Below are 19,072 nucleotides of genomic sequence, written 5' to 3'. Positions count from 1 at the left end.
TGTGACCGCTTCGTTAATGCAATGGCCACCTTAATATAAACAAAAGATATCAAGAAACGGGCGAGGAATATTTTACAATAGTGCAAAAGATCGTGAAAGATGAGATTTACTTATAATTTGCTGCTAGAACAACATTTGATAGCCAGTTATGCCCACCCAGCCCACCCTCCGCCCCATAAACACACACACGCCAACAAAAAGGACACTGTCTGCCTAATGACTTCTACCCATCCCTCCTTCAGCCCACACAACCTTTTTTATAATTCCCATCACGACGAATGCACAAGTTTTCTTATCACACAACTGCCAAAAAATAAACGAAAATTTAGTCTTGAAAGTTCTCGTAAATAGAATTCAACTGTACCTTTATTCAACAAGTCCAAGAAATCAATACAGACTTAAGCCATAACATGAATGAGCTGGCTTCAAGAGCCCTTTGATTTTGTGACTTGGTGTCTTAGGCCGTCATGGCTTCATGGCTTTTGCCAGCTACCTTTTTCCTTCTATTTTTCGTTTCGGGCCATGGATGATCATGTCTCCTTCGTGAGAACAGTCTATCGACTTTATGATAAAGGATCGTCGAGTAAGACGGTCTGACAAAAGCTTTTCCAAAACCGAGCTTTCGGTTAAGTTAAAAAAGTATCCGGTCGGACCAGGACTTTGAGCAAATTCAACCCAGGAAATTGCAGATGAGATTCAAGTAAATTTGTTTTTTTATCAGTCGCTACCTTCCGCGGGATGTCTTTTAGACAACTAACCAGAAAGGGATCCAATTTGATAATGTCTTTTGCGAAGATTTCATCGTGAACAAAACTTCCCCTGTGTAAGACAAGCTTAAGAGCGCCCTTTAAATCAAGCAAACAAACAACCGGTAGTTAAGATTGTAGCAAAAACAAAGACCCACGAGAACAAAGACCTGGCCTAAGATCCGAAAACAAGGACTCGAAAATAAAGACCCGGAAACGCAGACCCGAAAAGGAAGACCCCTCCACGATCTTGATACAGGAAGTGCCTTATGGCTTCACCAATGAAAAAACAAAAAGCGAAAACAAACAGTTTAAAAAAAAACAAAACAAAAGCGCCCACAATTACATTAAAAGCTATACCGGAGATCGCTTTTATTCCTTAAATTTGTCTATTGATTGCTTTTCTTAATTCATTCATTCTCGAAAACACTAGTGCCCTTCAAAATTTCTAACCGCCGCCCCGTGACGTCCTTTTTCTTAAAAAAAAAGTCAGAGCTTGCGGATGTGAACTTTCGACCCGACGGACGCCGGTAGGTTTTACGGCGTTGCTCTTCTTATTCTTATTATTACTCGGGCTTCCACAAGAAAGCCCGAGTCTTTGGACACAAGCCGCTCTTGATCGCCAAAAGGGGTGCACCCGATTCGCTCGTAATTAACCGCTTACATGCGGATTTAATTAGCATCAAATTCACGCATACAAGCGGTCAAAGTAGGGCCTATTTACCTATCGTGACCTGAAGGGACTCAAGGCCTGGTACCATAGCTTGCGAACCCCTTCAACCCCTTCGAACCCCTGATCTGTATGAACTAAAAGGTTTACAAATCACAAAATATGACATGGCAATAAGCAACAATGTACTGAAGAGAGGCATTAAAGAGATCATCAGGTCAAGATAAGTGTTACAAAGACCACTGTTTTGCAGTAGTTCTTTATTCTATATGTTACTCGATTATTTTCCCCTGTAGTTACTGAAATTCAAATACCTTACATGCAATCATTGAAAATGGATCTTAGCTTAACAATACAATACACAGTAAGCACCGTTTACCTTGTTACCCTGCCTGACAGTGTTACAGTTTTTGGCACTAACATAAATTTACACGTTAATGAAGTTGTTTTCTCTTCTGACATCTGAAGACAGTCATTCACCTGCAATGAAACAGACAAAAACACATTTGTGGTGTGAATAATATAATCTAATAGAGGAAATTTTTAATATTATTAAAAAGAAAAAAAGGAGTGTCAGACTATTGATTATAATATACAATTTATTGGCTGCTCGTGTAAAATTACTGAAATTGAAAGGAAACACACCACAAAAAAACACAAAAAAAAAATACATATGAATGACAGCATGGAACTTGTTGCTAAAAAAAGGTTTCTAGAAGAAATTAAAATAAAATATTTAACTATGGATGCCACAAACATGAAAGAATTACTTACCCAATGCAATAAGAAATTAGTGAAAGCCAGATCAGTTGAATTGTGTATTGACCAGTTTAAGAGGAAAATAAGTGAAGGCCCTTATTTTATATGTACTATCTGTAATGGAATACTTTATAAGAAATCAGTAATAATATGTATAAACAAGAAGTACCCTTGCCAATCATATTTCAATATTCAGCAGTCATTTGATGGAAAACAGTATATATGCAACACTTGTCATAAGAAGTTCATGGTAGGAAAATTACCATGTCAGGCTGTAGTGAATGAATATGTATGTGGATGAAATACCTACAATACTATCCTCACTAAAAAAACTAGAACATACGATAAGAGCTCAACGAATAGTATATGAGAAGGTTGTGGTCATGCCTAAAGGACAACAGAGAAAAATTAAGGGGGAATATGCAATACACCTGAAGAATGTGATCAGACATGTAATCAACTCCCTCGTCCACCTAACAGATCTGGTATAATAATGCTAAAGCTTAAAAGAAAGTTACAATTTAGAGGACATGTTTATTTTCAAGCAGTGCGACTGGAGTTAATGCAGCAAGTTCTTAACTGGCTCAAAGTACATAATCCAATGTACAAAGACATACTAGTTGATATTAAAAATATTCAGCAACCTCACAGCTTTACAAAATGATGCAGACGATAATGATACACATCAACAAGCTACATCAAAGAATGTAACAACAGACAGTGATACTGCAATGGAGTATGATGTAAGAGAAAATGATAAATCAAATAGTCATGCATGAAGAAGAAAATGATGATCCCTTAAATGAATGAAGAGCCCCAGTATGCGAGACATGCTTAGACTCAATTACCAATCAATTAATTAATTACCAAACTATCCAGTGGTGAATGTTCAAGTAAAACGCTCGATAGGAAGCCCGAGTGAACGCTCCTCGAGCGTCTAGTTTACAAAACTTTTGGAACTCCTTTTTTCATCTCCACCCGAGCATTAACACTTATGGGTTGCGGAAAGAAGAGAGAACCTAAGTAGAAAGGTGTTTGAGACGCAGACGGCAACCAGAGGAAGAAATATAGCGCGCTTTGACGTCAGTGGATCGACTGAAAGGATGTCAATCTAGTATTTTAAACTAACCTGTGCTGACCAGACAGGTATAGTGAGCACTAGGATGAATCCAATAAATAGACACGGTTCTTAGAGGCACTTGGTTCGATATACACTTATCGAAATGTCCTAGGGGCGTGTATACAGATAAATCAAAACAACACAAATATCCTAAGCGAAACAAAACCACCTTGGATTGTACACGTTTCGATATATATATATATATATATATATATATATATATATATATATATATATATATATATAAATAAACAAGATGACATATCTCTTTCCCCGTTCTGTTACTGTAATATTTCTACAATCCTTTCATCTATCTTCTCTTTAGACTGGCGACTCTCTTTAGACTATCTTCTCTTTATACTTGTAACACACGTGTCTCGTGGCCGAATGAAACATAATGCCGACAACTCGAAAGTATGTCACACAAAACAAGAGGGTGTTGTAAGTCACGCAAATTACTAAAAATAGCCTTCGTCACAATCATGTTAGATAAATAGAAATGAAGGTCTTCGTCTGCGGGTCTTCCTTAGCTAAAACCGGCGGTTAACGCTGGTCAAAGTATAGTTCATGCAACCTTTCACCAGATGTCTTTGAGACATCTAACCGGAAAGGGATAGAATTTGATAAATTTTTTTTGCGGAGATCTCATCGTGAACAAGACTGCCCTTGTGTGAACATACTAGGGGGCGCCCTTTTAATCAATCAAACAAACAACCGGTAGTGTGTTGCCTGAAATTCTCGCAGAATTACTTTTAAAACGAGACATATTAATGCAATTACCCTCACGATAACGGGCTTTCATTTCTCTTCATGTTGTCTTTAAATCAACAATACTCTGATAAAAGCATTAGTATGAAGCAAGATCCGAATAATGTCAATATAGAGGTATGACAGGACAAAGCCAATTTTGTGATTGAGGACCATGCCCCAATTTGAGGTCGGGCGAAGTTGAGGCGCGGGCTCATGGAAAATTCAACGTGAGGAGAGAAATCTCATTGAGATGCGTTATTTTACCTCCTACGTCGTACCATTGTAAAAAAATATACATAAGAAACAAAGAAAGATTTGAGAATCGATAGCAGTATCTTTCCCGGCTGTCGCGAGATCACAAGCCTTTAATTTATGTTTTGAGAAATTCAAGTGAACAATCCTTTTACGTGCTGTTCCATACATTATGAATAACAGGAGTCAGATTGGACAGGCAAACATTTACTTTGAGATATCTCATCACTTGCTGTGGATGGAACACAAGCAAGGATATGAAGCTGAAATCCATGACGATGTCATTGTTAGAAGTGAAACTCCCCAAGCAGCTCCTAAAGCGAGAGTTCAGCCGTCATTTAAAAATTGGCACACGATGAAATTTCGCTGTCTTTTCGTTGCTTTCTCTCATTTCTTTTGCCTCCGTCCTGACGGTCACTGCCACCTTCACCAGCAGGCGCTATTTGCACTGCTGAAACTCGGCTGTCGCCTGATGTGCCAGACTCTTGTGTCGCTATCCCTGGCTACAGGAGGAGGAGTTTTTCTTTTTAATATTAGATCACAAAGTCCCATGTAAACTCTTAGAATCTTGTAATCAAGATGGAGTCGAAACGACTTTCTTAGTATTCGAGTGTTAGCTGGCTTATGGACAGCTTTGACAACCATGCATATAAGGATCATCTATACATCTTACAGTATGCCTCGACCGATCTAAAATAGCTTTCAGCTCGGTCATTTTTTGTACATTGATTTAAAGCAACAGTTTTCGATGTAACAATCACAGATCAGTCATTTTCTTGGCGAAGCAACATTCTGTAGAATTCTATTTTTATTCTCTCTTTTATTCTTCAATTTCAAATTGATGAATAATAGAAAAAATAAAATAGTTATTGGGTTTTTTATTTTATTTTATTTTTGTTTTAAATCTAATGAAAAAAATTGTTTTTAGCCTAATTTTACTGTTTCTAATTTCTTAAAAGCCATTGTTGCATATTTGGTTGGCACCGAGTGAACAGAAGCATTGCAGGACAGAACGAGTATTTCGTCACGGCCTTAGTATGCTACTTAATAAGCAATACGGTTGTGACTATTATATTCCTTATCTTCCTAATTTCATAATTAGCTATAGTCGTTATTGTTCTCATCATCGTTATTATCATAATCATTAACATCGTCATGCTTATTATCATCATCATCACTACATTATCGATGCACTATATTACCTATTATTATTGTTATTCAATTATGCCAACGCCGTAGACGAAAGCTGCTAAAAGTAAACTTGCGGATGGTCTGCAAGAAATGCAGAAGATCCTCTCAACTCTTAGGGAATCTTGGGTAGATGTATTGACGTAATTCAAAGCACTATTTTTAAACGAAAGTGACACTTGGATAATACATGATCTCCCTCCCTTCTGCCTAATAGTCCTCTGACTTATTACAGCAGATCGATCGTTCTAAACGTTTCGATAATTTCTTTTTGAAGAGAAAAGATTTTTGTATATGCTACTACCAGTATTTTACTACAACCATATGAAACTCCAATTCCTTTCTTTAACTAGTGTTTACATTCTTATAGAAACAGTAATTGAATTCAGTTAAAAAATGGACTTTGGTTTATTGTGGTCTGTACAATATCGACAACGTTATTCGTCATCACAGGGATCAAAACGTTGTGGACTCACGAGGTGCAGCCGAGTGAGCCCGTAACAGACCGTGCTAAACCACTTTCGATTTGTTCTTTACCACAATATCGACTTCAAGTGAAACGATTATTTCGGTACGTGACCACTGTGTGACACGTTGACGCGAGCGGCGTTGTCTGCACTCTTAAGGAAAACGGAATTGGCCTACGAGATTGTGACATTATTGCCAACTGTGGTAGAAAAAAAAAAAAAAAAAAAATATATATATATATATTTATAATGCTAGCAGCAATGACTCATCCTAGTAGAGTGCTCAATTTGGACATGAAAGCAAAGCTTTGTATGCCAAAGAGCTATATCTAACTGCAGACAGTACTGTTTCGGCCTTCTGGGCCTCATCAGTGCAGTGCTGATGCTAGGATGGAGGAAAGACTATATAGCCACCTCAAGTGATCTCACATATGTGGGATCATCTAAGCCATACCAGAGTGCTCAAACTAGAAAAGCTAGTGAGCATGCATAATGCTAGCAGCAATGACTCATCCTAGTAGAGTGCTCAATTTGGACATGAAAGCAAAGCTTTGTATGCCAAAGAGCTACTGCACTGATGAGGCCCAGAAGGCCGAAACAGTACTGTCTGCAGTTAGTTATATATATTTATATATATATATGTATATTCTTGCTCTTGTCTCAGTAAGATTGAAGTTGATCTCGATTTTTTTGTTCGACGGATTCTTTCCTATAGAGAATTTTAAATTTGACTCCTGGAGCCATGGTTTAAGATAATTGCTTCGTGGAAGCATATGGTATTGAAGGATAAAACTTATAGGAGTGATAGAGACATTTAACATTCGTAGCACGCTTGATATTTCACCTTCTGCCTCCACCGAGTCTACCACCTGTTGTCTCATATAGTTTATCGGATTTTTCTCTTGTAAGAATTAAAGAGATTGAGTCAATCATAAAAAAGTCTAACAACAAATGCTGTAGCCTCGATCCTATTCCTTCCTGGCTGCTAAAGGCCTGCCTGCCGTCACTTCTACCAATCATCACTAATATCGTGAGTCACTCTTTGAAATCCATTATGCCGTCGTCTTACAAAGAGGCCATTCTTACGCCTACAGTATACTAAAGACACCTGACTTGAATACTGAAGGTCTGAAGAACTACAGACCTATTTCTAATCTCTCGTATGTGTCAAAGCTGATTGAGAAAGTCGTAGCAAAGCAGATAACCAATTATGTAGGTACCAACAACCTCGACGAACCTATCCAATCTGCCTATCGAGCAAGCCACTCTACAGAGACAGCATTGTGCAAGATATACAATGACATCACGTTGTCACTCGATCGTAACGAGTGTGTTCTGTTTATATCATTGGATTTATCTGCGACTTTCGATACGATCGACCATCAGATACTACTAGCAAGACTAGCGCATCGTTATGGAATTACTGGTATATGCCTTAACTGGATCAAATCCTACCTAGATGGAAGGAAGCGGAGGGTCGCCATTGACAGAATACTCTCTGATTCTAAGGCGTTAAACTTTGGGGTGCCCCAAGGGTCAGTCTTAGGCCCAAAACTGTTCATAATGTATTTGGTCCCACTTGGTGATATCGCTCGTAATGTAATGGGTACTCTTGTGTCTAAGAATTTTTTTCTTTTGTCCCAATACACCAGTGGAAAAAAAAATTGTAGTCAGGATCGAAGCAAAACTAGAATAAATACCCAACAAATCAAGTTAAAGTAGACAAGGAAACATTGTTTCCCATTCTCTATCATTTAATTTCCCTGGAAATTTTAACGGGAATCTTTTATCATTGGCCATACATGTATTATAGGTTCAAGGCATGAGAAATAAATGAAAGAGTAAGTCCAACTTCTAACCATGCTTTCTGCACGTGCTGTTTGTCTAGAGTAAGATTCCCGAAATATCTGTCAGTAGATTCAGTACCATCGATAACCCAGTACCTTTGCTAACAGTTTCGTTATGAGAAGGAAAAGAAAACAGTGGTAGACTGGGCCTCAACAATCTCCTACCAAAATTTCTCCTGATTTAACAAGAGGATTGTAATGAAAATCATTATTCGTGCGATTAAAACTCCTAAATTCAACCGACAGTAAAGGAGAAACGCCCCTTAACTTTTAACTGCCAGCGCACTGTTTGTGTTTTACTTATACCCGGGTTAGGACTTTGAGTTGAAGCAAAATTTGCTTAAACGGAAGTTTAATTATATCAGTCTAGACCTACTGTTGTCAGGTAGTCAATGAGTTTGGTATGATTTCAGAGATTTTGATTTAGCGGTAGTTATAACCAAGACTTGAACTCAAAGACCAAAGTGTTTTCCAGTTTTAGCTATGGCGTTGCCGGGTTTCCTTAATGTTTCTCTCGTTTCTAACCTCCGTTAGTGGAAGTGCTCAGATTGTCTAATAAGCTCACCTTAGGCCTACGCTGATGGTCTTGTTTTTGTTTTGGCAGTCAACGACTGACTGTGTGATCGGAAGCTTTAAATACGTTGTTTGTTATTTGTCACATTCTTGTGAAGGTTTACAAGTTATTGTTCTGACCACAATGTTTTTAAAATATTTCAAGGTCAGTTCGCCTACTGCGTGCCGACTCATGCCTATCGACAGTGAGTATATAAATTAGTGTGTTCGATACAGTTCACAGTCAGTGGATCAGTTAGAGAGAGAAGTTCGATTACCGTTTCCTAGTGCGAGCAAGATTCAATAGAAGTCAAAGTGGATGAAAAGAAGTGAGAGAAGTGAATTTGCTGCTTGCAGAATTGATTCAAAGAAAAGAAATTACAGAAGACTGAAAAAGTCTGGTCTCAAGTCATCAGTTTCGTTCGCTAAGCTTGGTACGCTCTGAAGCTAATTTCAACCCAGACACCCGCTAACAGTATGACAAGACAACCGGGTTCTCTTCTCTTCTTTTTGGAGTGAATGTGACTCATTTTCAACGAGACTCCACGAAACTGTGTCAATGTCACAAATTCCTCACGCCTGAAATTCCCGTCTGATACAAACCTAAAATTTAATAGACCGGGTTGGTATGAACCATACCTATATATGTTAATCACGAATGAAATGGAGTAATTCATATCAAATACGCAAGTCTACATAATGTATCAAAGATCATGAAATATATATCAGAATGTATGATGGAGCAGTGAGGGCTGGAGGTACATGTAACAAAGTAGTCTGAGGTCCTACAGTATTACTGGCTGGCTGATTCATTATTTTTCGCGTGGTTGATGCGTTACGGCTATCCATATCATTAACTGTGCAATTGTATTGAGTAGAGAAAAGTATTTTTGAAGCACGCTATTTCTTTAACACTTATATGGTGGTAAGCACGGCAGATTTCAGTTAAAAGATAACTAATTGGGCATCGTCCGTAAACGTACATGACAGTATTAGAAACGAGCATCAGTTCGAACCAATATTGTTAATTGATGAGGGCTGAAAGAAAACAAAGATAGAACATTTCCACAAGATGTGCGGAAAATTACACCTGCAAGGATTTGGAACTGATCAAATTTTTAGTTCATTATGCAATTTTCCATCACGCTCATTTTTTAGAGTAAGGTTAAGGGCGAATAGAACTGATGCGCCGTGAGACATTTAGTGTTAATAAAAGAAGAGGTAATTACAATAGGATTAACAGGTAAGAATCAATTACCTTTGTTTCAGTGTGTAGAGTGTGGATTCCAAACAAGGCAACGCGATTAACTCACCAATTGAATGATGGCCGGCTTATATTCTTATTTATATACCCTTGATAATAAACGGTATTTAGCTTTTACGTCGATAATCCAAAAATTCAGTTGGAATGTAAATAACAGCCACGTTTTTGAAGCTTTTAACTGGAAAATTTTACGTCGATGGCGGACTTCTAAAGGGATAGTCCTTTGTTTCATCTTCAGAATAATTATTTTGCGATGGAAATTCTTACTCAACCAGTTCAAGGCACTTAGGAGCTTGAAACCTATTTCCAGACTAATTAACTTTGATTTAATTCGATTTATAGACCATTTTTGAATAATCTAGACAGAAGTCCTTTGACAGATTTCCCTTGGAAAAGGTGGAATATTTCCCTTTAATATCAAAGTAACAAGTCGGAACGCGAACGTTATATTTGTGTAACCGCGAAATATATTGTGTCTGAATCTCCACTATTGTGTTTGATGTCATTCAGTAAACGGAAACAAAAAATCGTTAAGCATGTCAAAACGTTCGATATAATTAATCCTCACAGCATGTTCTGTACTCGATCAAATCGACTCCTCGCAACATTTCAAAGGCAAGAATTCAAGACCATTCCCTCCCTCTTAGATCCCAACTTTTCCAACACGCATCCCATGAACCCCTTGCCTGAGAATTTTTGTATAAAAGCAAAAGGCGTGTACCAAGAAAATTCCTATTCGGGAATGCATCTCATTCGTCTTAACTGCCGAACAATCGGTTTTTCTGATGGGACTGTAAACAACCGGAAACATTTTCCTACTTATGACGACTTGATCCAAGTCATCCTTTTTTGCCTTTGTTTAATTTACAAGATCACGGTTCATACCCGAGATAGCGTTGGCATAAACTGATCACCTTAAATGTGTTTTTATGAATACTTTGCCAAATATAAGTTTAAACGGTTTTTCTACGATAATTAAGAACAGGATAGTGATTAATCGAATCACAATGTTCACGTCCTTTGTACCGAAATTATGTCCAGAAGACAGATATCAAACATTTGTTTACTATCAGAAGGCTCGTATCTTGCTTTTATTTAAGACGAAAAAAGGAAATACGAGAAGGTTATCGTTTGCTTTTCTCTTCATTGTGAACAACGTAGAATACAACGGATAACGTTTCATTGACCTTGGAAGCACCTGAGGACATTTTTTTGGTGTGTTTTTTTGTGTTTTTTTGTTTTGTTTGTTTTTTTTTTTATATAAGAAGATGAAATAAGCCAAATAAGCTTCTTAAGTTAAACAATAGAAGAAAATATTTTGAAAACTTCCAAAAAGTTGGCTGATATCTTTCGATGCAGATCGTATCATTTCTTTGTCTTAACTCATATGCACAAAGTTCTTAATTTCAATTTTTTTGTTCTTCTAAAGGCCATATTCCTCTCTGAAATATCAATAATAGTAGTGCTTAAACTGTTAATTCCGTCATTATCTGACACATTTTCTAATGTTAAGCTGCGAATTATTTAATAATTACTTTTTAGGATAATAAACCATTTAGAGAGGAGAATGAGAACAGTATGTGTATGTGTATGTACAAGTCCGTTACTATGGAAATGGTACTACATATGACGTGGCAGTTTCTCAGACTCTAAATATCTATTTCTCTTTTCGGGTGCCTACGTCTTACTGACTGTTGATTTAGCACCTCTAAAGGAAAGGCAAAGAATAACACGTCTATAGGAACGACTCTGGAGAGGAACATGTCTTTTTCAAACAGAAGCGTTTCCCCTGGGCAACGATCGAACTCACCTGTGGCGTCTAATTGTGAAATAGAGCTTCAGGAAAACCGTCCTACCGAAGTAGAAGAAAAGCTCTTCCTTACCACAAAGAAAACTAAAGCGACCATTGACGGTCAAGAGCAACTGAAAGGTATTTCAATCAGGAATATGAGCAATGGTAGTGGTTTGCTGCAAACTGATGACGAGAAGAGCGGTACCAGCCGAGGTCAGAGATTGTATCGTGTGGCTCTGCTGGCTATGTGTTTCCTCTCAGCAGTTTCTCTTGGGCTCACCTTGCTGATGTTGTTTGGTGTGCTCCACATTGGTTCACCCCAATGTACCTGCTCTGGAGAAACAGGTATTTGTTGACTCAGAAGATGTTTTATTCTAAATTTTAATTCATACCTTGAATACCTTCTCTTCATTTACACAAAAATCACCCCTCCCCCCCCTTTCCCTGGCCTCAAAATTTGTGCGATGAACAGGGTTTTTCAGATTTTTTCCTTGTTCGTTTTTTTGTATTTCTTGGACTCAGTTTATTGACAGCGAATAAATGTCATTAACGTATAAGATGATCAGGGAAGTCTCACCAATTTAATATACGATCATCCTTCTCTCTTTGGGTCGATTCTTGAGCTCTAGGGTCAATCATAATAGCGAAACTGCATCCAGTATTACCCGTTCAGACCGAAATATTTAATCTATCGCAAAAGAGTTCTCTTTTTATGGCTTATCCACAGTTTTTCCGAGACCAATAGAGAACAGAGCACAGTCAGGGCTTCTCTATTTGTTTTATAATGACGAATCCGTTAAATTCCCCAAGAATTACTTTCAATTTTCAATACAAACTTTATTTCCAAAGCGAACAACAGTGTCGTCGCCATGCTCTATACTCTCATATAGCACGCTACAATAAGCCAATCAGAATCCCTGTTAGAATGATTGAAATAATCTGATTGGCTGTACAGGACTAAACCTGTCAAAAATGTCAAACTATCAAAGTTCAAAAACCATCAAAGTTCATATTCTGTAATAGTTTTCAAACTAAAATAGTTCGGCATTTAACACTTTTGCCTGAAGTTTTTTAGTTTCTAGAACAGAATCTGAAAGTGAAATGTTCAGTGAGATTCGGCCCAATCGTGGCTCACAAAAATACGCAAGTTATTTCGCACGACAAGTAGAAAACAAACTGTTCAAGGCGAGTGTTTTATGAATGAACAACAGCCGAATTCACCGGGACATGAGGATCACTCGGAATGACAGCGCCGTAAAACTCGGCTGCACTGACTGATGTGGCCTTCCACTCAACGCATCGGAAAGTTTACCAGAGCAAGCTCTTATTTTTCTTCTCGAAGGGCAGTCGATTTAGTTCCTGAGTCTTGCTCCACTGCGATAACCGAAGATCGCCGTGATGAGCTAGCCGCGATAGACCTCAGCATGATCGCAGTCGCTCTGACACCGTCATGATTAGTATAAATTTTAACAGTTATGCCAGGTTATATTTTTCATCATTCGTTTTTTTTTGTTTTGTTTTTGAACATTGCATAGCAATTATTTCGAAAAAATCGTTTCCTGTCCTTTTCGCCGACCGTGTTCACAGAGTACGCAGTGATCCAAGCGTGACACTTAAAATTTTTCGTCGGATTCTACCAGAAAAACTGATTCAAAATACTTTAAGGAGATTGTAAAATGACGCCGGAGGGCGAATGTATTTACCGTAAAACAATTGACTGTATTTCCAGGATGGTTCTTGAGAAAGAAGATTTTAGAAGGTTTTCAGCAATCTGGAAATTTCGTGTTACAGGAAATTGGGTCGCGGCGCGCGTTGCATTAAAGGTGAAAATGGGCCTCAAAGAAGTTAATTAGGAACGTCCAAGTTTTAATTTCTACACCCCAATGAATGAGTTCCCAGTAATCGGATCCTAGTGTTTGCGCAAAGATCTTATGGCAAAAGGTTGTGTCGGACAAAAAAAATTCACAAAACCTTCTCAATTTTACTTTTTTTTACTTTTTTATGTATTTCGTCTACTTTTGGCTTTTTTCTTAGCTTGGTAATTCTAAAGAGCCACCTAGAGGCAACATGAGATTGAAATTGTTTGCTTGAGCATAATATTATCGTGTTACGTAAAATGATTTAATACTTAAATTACTTATTTGTTGTGATCGACGAGAATGAATCAGCGTTTAAAATAATTTCGTAATTGAACCGTTTCTTCTGCGACGATGTGTATGTACAAATGCACTTCTGAAAATATGTGCACAGTTTCTGCCCGATCGAGCTCCCGTGACCTTACTGTTCCTGATAGGATCCTCCATGGAGTCCTAGGAGAAGAGTCGCAGTTCAAATACCTTTCGATTTTTCTCAAACAAAGTATCATTTACCGAGGATTTCCTTGTGTTTCTCATTGTTTATTTTATTCCTCCGAAGAGCAACGGCTCAGTAAAACATAACGACTTCTCTCCTTTTAGGAGGTATATTTTCAGACGCCTTAATGTGTTCATTAAAATGTAAACAGGTACAAAACAGGCTTTACCCACATAATACAACGGGATAGACTTTACAATTATTATTATTATTATTATTATTATTATTATTATAATCATCATCATTATTATTATTATAATCATTATTATTATTATTAGTATAATCATTATCATTATTTAAATCGTCAGCTATGTATTTATGCATCCATTCATTTATCAATGTTTTTCTTTCATCGATTCATGAAGAAATATTAGAACTTAAGAAGAATCTAGAAGACTTGAAAAGGAACCTCTCGGCTCTGAGAGAATCTTTGGTAGGTAAAAAATTCTGCGTTATATTAGGGAAAAAATTCAACGATGTAAATCTCATCACGAGATACATCCACTTCTGCTGGAAACTAAAACAAAACCTCGAGTTGTGGGAATTTTGATATTCTATAATCAATACAATCTGCTACAGAACATCAACCAAGATTCTTATCATGCCATTTCAGCTTAAGTTGGGTTCTGCGGGCTCAAATATAAATTGCTACAGAAAGCTGCCTGGTAAATTGACTGTTGATGAACGAAGGGAAAATGAGTCCTTTTTTCTGCTCTCGTCTATTCAAAATAATTTTCAGTGTTAGTTAATTCTTTTGAGGTAAATGGGGGTCTAAGGGCAACGTTATCAGTAAAGAAACTATTTGTGTGCTTGGCATTCGAATAACGACACAGTTATAAAGTCTATGCTACTCAAATGTTTTTCTCTTTTTCATGGCAGATTAAAAAGGAGTTGTTGAATGTCGAAGACAAAGTAAGTTCACTCTGAATATCCATGACAATTCAAAAACATATATTTGAAATTATCTCGTTTTATATTTATCAACTGATTTCCTTATTGAGTTATGTGTTAATTTTTAATGATTCATTAATCTTATGGCCGTTATTTGAAACATTTATTAAACATTAAATAACGCAGATCCATTTCTTGAATTTCTTACATTTCTTGTAGTGCGTGTACACGCCAAATTGAACTCACTTCACGACGCAATCTCTTTATGTAAACTTTTTTATTCATTATTGTGACAGTTTTCCAAAGGTTTAGAGAATCTGAAGAAAATCATCACAAAGGTAAGTTTTTTTTTTCTTGCATCTGTTTCTTAGAGTTGTGGACGGCGATATCAGAATGCAACTATTCGTCTATTTGCTTCTAGAATCACGACCATATCATTACAGCTTTATGGTTAATAACAGTTCTTATCTCTTCAGCAGGTGGAAAAGAAACTGGAAAATGCGACAGTAGGTTACCCTCTTAACTTACTTAAATAACAGTTCAGGAATTTCATTTACAAATGCCTCCAGCACAAGCCTACGCTACCCCTCTTCACGAGCGCTCCTCGGTATCAGTGAATTCTTTACTTCCTCTTCTCGGAAAATGTGTCCCTTTTTTCCTGCTCGTGCCTATCCAAAATTATTTTCCGTTCTTCGATTGACTCCCATATTATTCCTTGCTTTTTTCCTTTCATCACTTTCCGTCTTACATTTTAAATCAATAATTGGTCAAGAACATATTTCTATTCGCTGTTTTGTCAGGTTTTAAAGAAAATTCTGGAGAAGGAAGTTGCCGAGGTGGGTTAGTGAATTTCTGTTTCTTTGAAGTAAATGGGGGTCTTGAGGCAGCGTTATCAGTAAAGAAACTCTGTGTGTGGTTGACATTCGAATAACGACACATCCAGTTATAAGTCTGTTGTTCAAGAGTTTTTTTTCTTTTTCATGGCAGATTAAAATGGAGTTGTTGAATGTTGAAAACAAAGTAAGTTTACTCTGATCATCCATAAAAATTCAAAAATATATTTTTGAATTATATTCTTTGATATTTCTTAATTGATTTCTTTGTTGAGTTCCATATTTATTTTGATAATTCATAGATATTGCGGCCGTTATTTGCATCAGTTATTAAACATTTAGTAGATTTAGACATTTAATTATGTATTTCTAACTTTTTATACTCACTACAAACGTCCGTTTCTCATATGAAAGGTTACAAATCAACACAGAGACATTTCTTGAATTTCTTACGCTTCTTGTGGTACGTGTACACGCCAAATTAAACTCACTTGAATCAAATAGTGCATTCTTATTTCGACAAAATCAAATAGTGTAATCTTACGACAACAAAATCTCATTTTGTGAACTTTTTTATTCATTATTGTGGCAGGTTTCAAAAGGTTTAGAGAATCTGGAGAAAAACGTTACAAAGGTAATTTTTTCCTCTTCCTCGTCTGTATATTCGTCTTCTTGCATTACTGTTTCTTAGAGCTTTTGACGGCGATATCAGAATGCAACTATTCGTGTGTTTGGTTCTAGAATTACGACCCTATCATAACAGCTTTATGGTTTAATAACAGTTGTTATCTCTTTGGCAGGTGGAAAAGAAGCTGGAAAATGTGACAGTAAGTTAGATTCTGGACATAAATACACGAATGATTCCAGCACAAGCCTTCCACCACTCCTCCTCTCGAGTGCTCCTTGGTATCAGTGAAATATTTACTTCCTCTTCTCGGAAAATTTCGTTTTTTTGCCCAAAAAAGTATCGTTCTTCATGTCAAAACAGGATATCTTGTTTCTCTTAGATCACATGGCCACTGAGATTCAACAATTCTAAGAGTGATATTAGACTTGCCGGACCAGCCGGACCTGCCGGACCTCCAGGATATAATGGTACTCAGGGCCTTGCAGGACCGCCTGGATTACCTGGTCTACAGGGCCTTCGTGGACCAACTGGGTACAATGGCACCCGCGGCCCACCTGGACCTGGGGCCAGTTCCTGTATTTACAATACTAACTCCAGCGCTGGAACGCCAGTAGGCGTGGCCGCTAGGCAAGAAGTGCAGGTGATAGAGTTAAACGTAAGTTACCGGATTAGCTCTGTGATGGGTACAGAAGAATTTGTCCTTGTCTAGAATATGACGTTTTCTCGAACATTCCGGAATCCTACAACACAACTATTCTTGTAGAGTTTCTTCATAGTCACATACTATGACTATATCACCGTGACTAGACTGACCAGGCTTTCTGGGAAAATTCCAGAAACTAATATTTTACAGTCACTTCTTGTACCACCAAATTCAAAGATATTTAAGTTGTCATTGCTCTTTTTGTCAATTTCAAAATCGTTTAAGTTTCGCGAGGCATAAAATTTGAACGCCATAGATTGTAAGGGAGAAGGGACCATGAAGAAATAACCTCTTTAGCGAACTTTTGTCGTCGGCTTTCTCAAAACATAAAATTTATGTTGTGAGAGAGAAAATGTACATTGATCTATTCACAAACAGGAAAGAAATGCTTTAGTCTTCTGCTTTTCCAACTCTTGACGTCATTGATCAATATCGTCATCATTATTTTCTTTTTTTGGCAGAACACGACATTTATTGGTGTAAACTGTGGTACAAATGACGCAAAAGTTGCTATTTTATCAAGCACCATCTCAGGTGGAAAGAGAACCTACAAGTGTTCTTGCAAATTTGGCCTAGCAACTGGAGAATCAACTATGTTTTGCTATATCCACTACTGGGAGTGTCAGTCCTAAATAGAAAAACGTTTAGTCGTTTGTTTAACAGGGCCATTTGTATAGACAATAATAGAGTGTTTTACCAGAAACGAGATGAAGAACAATTTAGGTAGTTTAACATGAGTGCTGTAATATTAAAAACTACCCTGACTACGTCATATTTTTTGTCGTTAGTAAGTTACTTCTTTCCAAATGTGCCCCTTAAGAGTAAAAGGCAACTAAGGATTGCATCAGATCATATTGTTACGGATATTGATCATGGCTTATTTCAGACTTAGCCTTTCGGCATTAGGGAAGGTAACAGAGTTAAAAGTGCAGTCATTTTCTTTCATTTAACGAACACATATTCAAGAACTTTTCATAAGTTTTATTGGAAACCGACATTTTACAAGACGAGCCGATGAATTTTTCACAAACAGTAAAAATAATTTAATTTTGATAGAAGTTTTTGCGACGTTAACCGCTTAACCGTGATTTTATATATTCACGCCAGTCCTCCTCTCTAAGATTGATTCCAAGAGAGTGTGTGTTTTGTTTATCTGTAACTGAAATAAATAGATTTTGTACTGAAATGAAGAAATAGTATTTTAATCGTCATATTACAGGATCAAAGGTAAACAGCAACTTTTGCCTCTAGATTTGGCTGGTTGCATTTGCCGCATACAAAAATCCCGCAACATGCGTAAGCAGTTTCAGTACTTTCCGTATTCTGGTATGTTTTCGTCACGGTTTCATCATGAGAAGGAGAAAACCGTTCAAAATTGAGCCCTAACAATCATCTACCTGAGCGTATTTTGATGAAAACAAACCGACCGATGAAACCGACCGATGCATACTCACCGGAGAGCTGGTCGGGCCCAATGATTTACCAGAGAGAGTTTTGAAACGGGTCTCCCAGTCTTCCGCCTGATATCGTAAGTATCAAACGAAAGCTATATTCCAATGAATGATCAGTATTCTTGGCACCCTACCTAAACGGTTGCTGGCCCATGACGATCAAATATCTAATTTTCATGGGTGTGGCTCGATTGACCAACGTGAATGAATGGGCAACAGTACTTACATCACTTGATGTAATTGCTCTTGCACTCGGGAAGCAATCGGATATAAGGCATTGGAATCACTGCATTAATGTCAGTGACCATTTTTGGGAGAGAAAACCCGACTGTTTGACCATATAGGGTATAAGCGATACAGTCCCGCCGGAAAAACCAAAAGTTCGTAAGTCCCCGGATAGAGAATTAGCATTAGTTTGCTTATTTATGAAACAAAATATATTTAATTTTGTATACTGATGATATTGAAAACCAACACAACTTTTACAGTGTTATAAATCAGACATTACTTCACCGTTCAAGATAATCAGCTCTTCTGATAACGTTCCGACACGCTGGCAGACCGGAAAGAGCCACTTATTGAAAAGGTGTATGAACTGACTGTGTTACCAAGTGGAATCTGGGTGCGACAAAAAAAGAATGAGTACAATGGTCTTTCTCGATAATTTGCATCTGTGCGCACGAAATCTTGTGCGCGGAATGTAATGATTAATAATTCGTTTTGAAAGAGGGAGGTAATTGATTTAAATTTTAAGAGAAGTGATTTTAAAGAAACAGATATCATTGATGATATCTATGTACGATGCGA

General features: G+C 37.3%; 1 protein-coding gene across 4 annotated transcripts; it reads left to right on the top strand.

Annotated features, from left to right (window-relative positions):
- The first annotated feature begins 11,205 nt into the window (after positions 1-11,205).
- LOC149042826 (uncharacterized) lies at positions 11,206-18,008 on the top strand. 4 transcript variants are annotated; one of them, XM_089212030.1, is made up of 11 exons: positions 11,206-11,752; positions 14,125-14,192; positions 14,639-14,671; positions 14,947-14,988; positions 15,127-15,156; positions 15,451-15,486; positions 15,638-15,670; positions 16,076-16,117; positions 16,284-16,310; positions 16,491-16,766; positions 17,276-18,008. In XM_089212030.1, the coding sequence occupies exons 1-11, from the start codon at positions 11,377-11,379 to the stop codon at positions 17,444-17,446; spliced, it is 1,134 nt and encodes a 377-aa protein (XP_089068156.1). In that variant the 5' UTR covers positions 11,206-11,376; the 3' UTR covers positions 17,447-18,008. The 4 variants fall into 4 exon arrangements, with proteins under 4 accessions (XP_089068156.1, XP_089068157.1, XP_089068159.1 ...); XM_089212031.1 differs by having other exon boundaries at positions 11,247-11,752; positions 15,130-15,156; XM_089212033.1 differs by lacking the exon at positions 16,284-16,310 and having other exon boundaries at positions 11,247-11,752; positions 15,130-15,156.
- The last annotated feature ends 1,064 nt before the right edge of the window (positions 18,009-19,072 follow it).

Source organism: Pocillopora damicornis, chromosome 7, assembly GCF_964200805.1.
Source record: "Pocillopora damicornis chromosome 7, jaPocDami1.2, whole genome shotgun sequence".
NCBI lineage: Eukaryota > Metazoa > Cnidaria > Anthozoa > Scleractinia > Pocilloporidae > Pocillopora > Pocillopora damicornis.
This window is presented reverse-complemented; position numbering and strand designations above follow the sequence as displayed.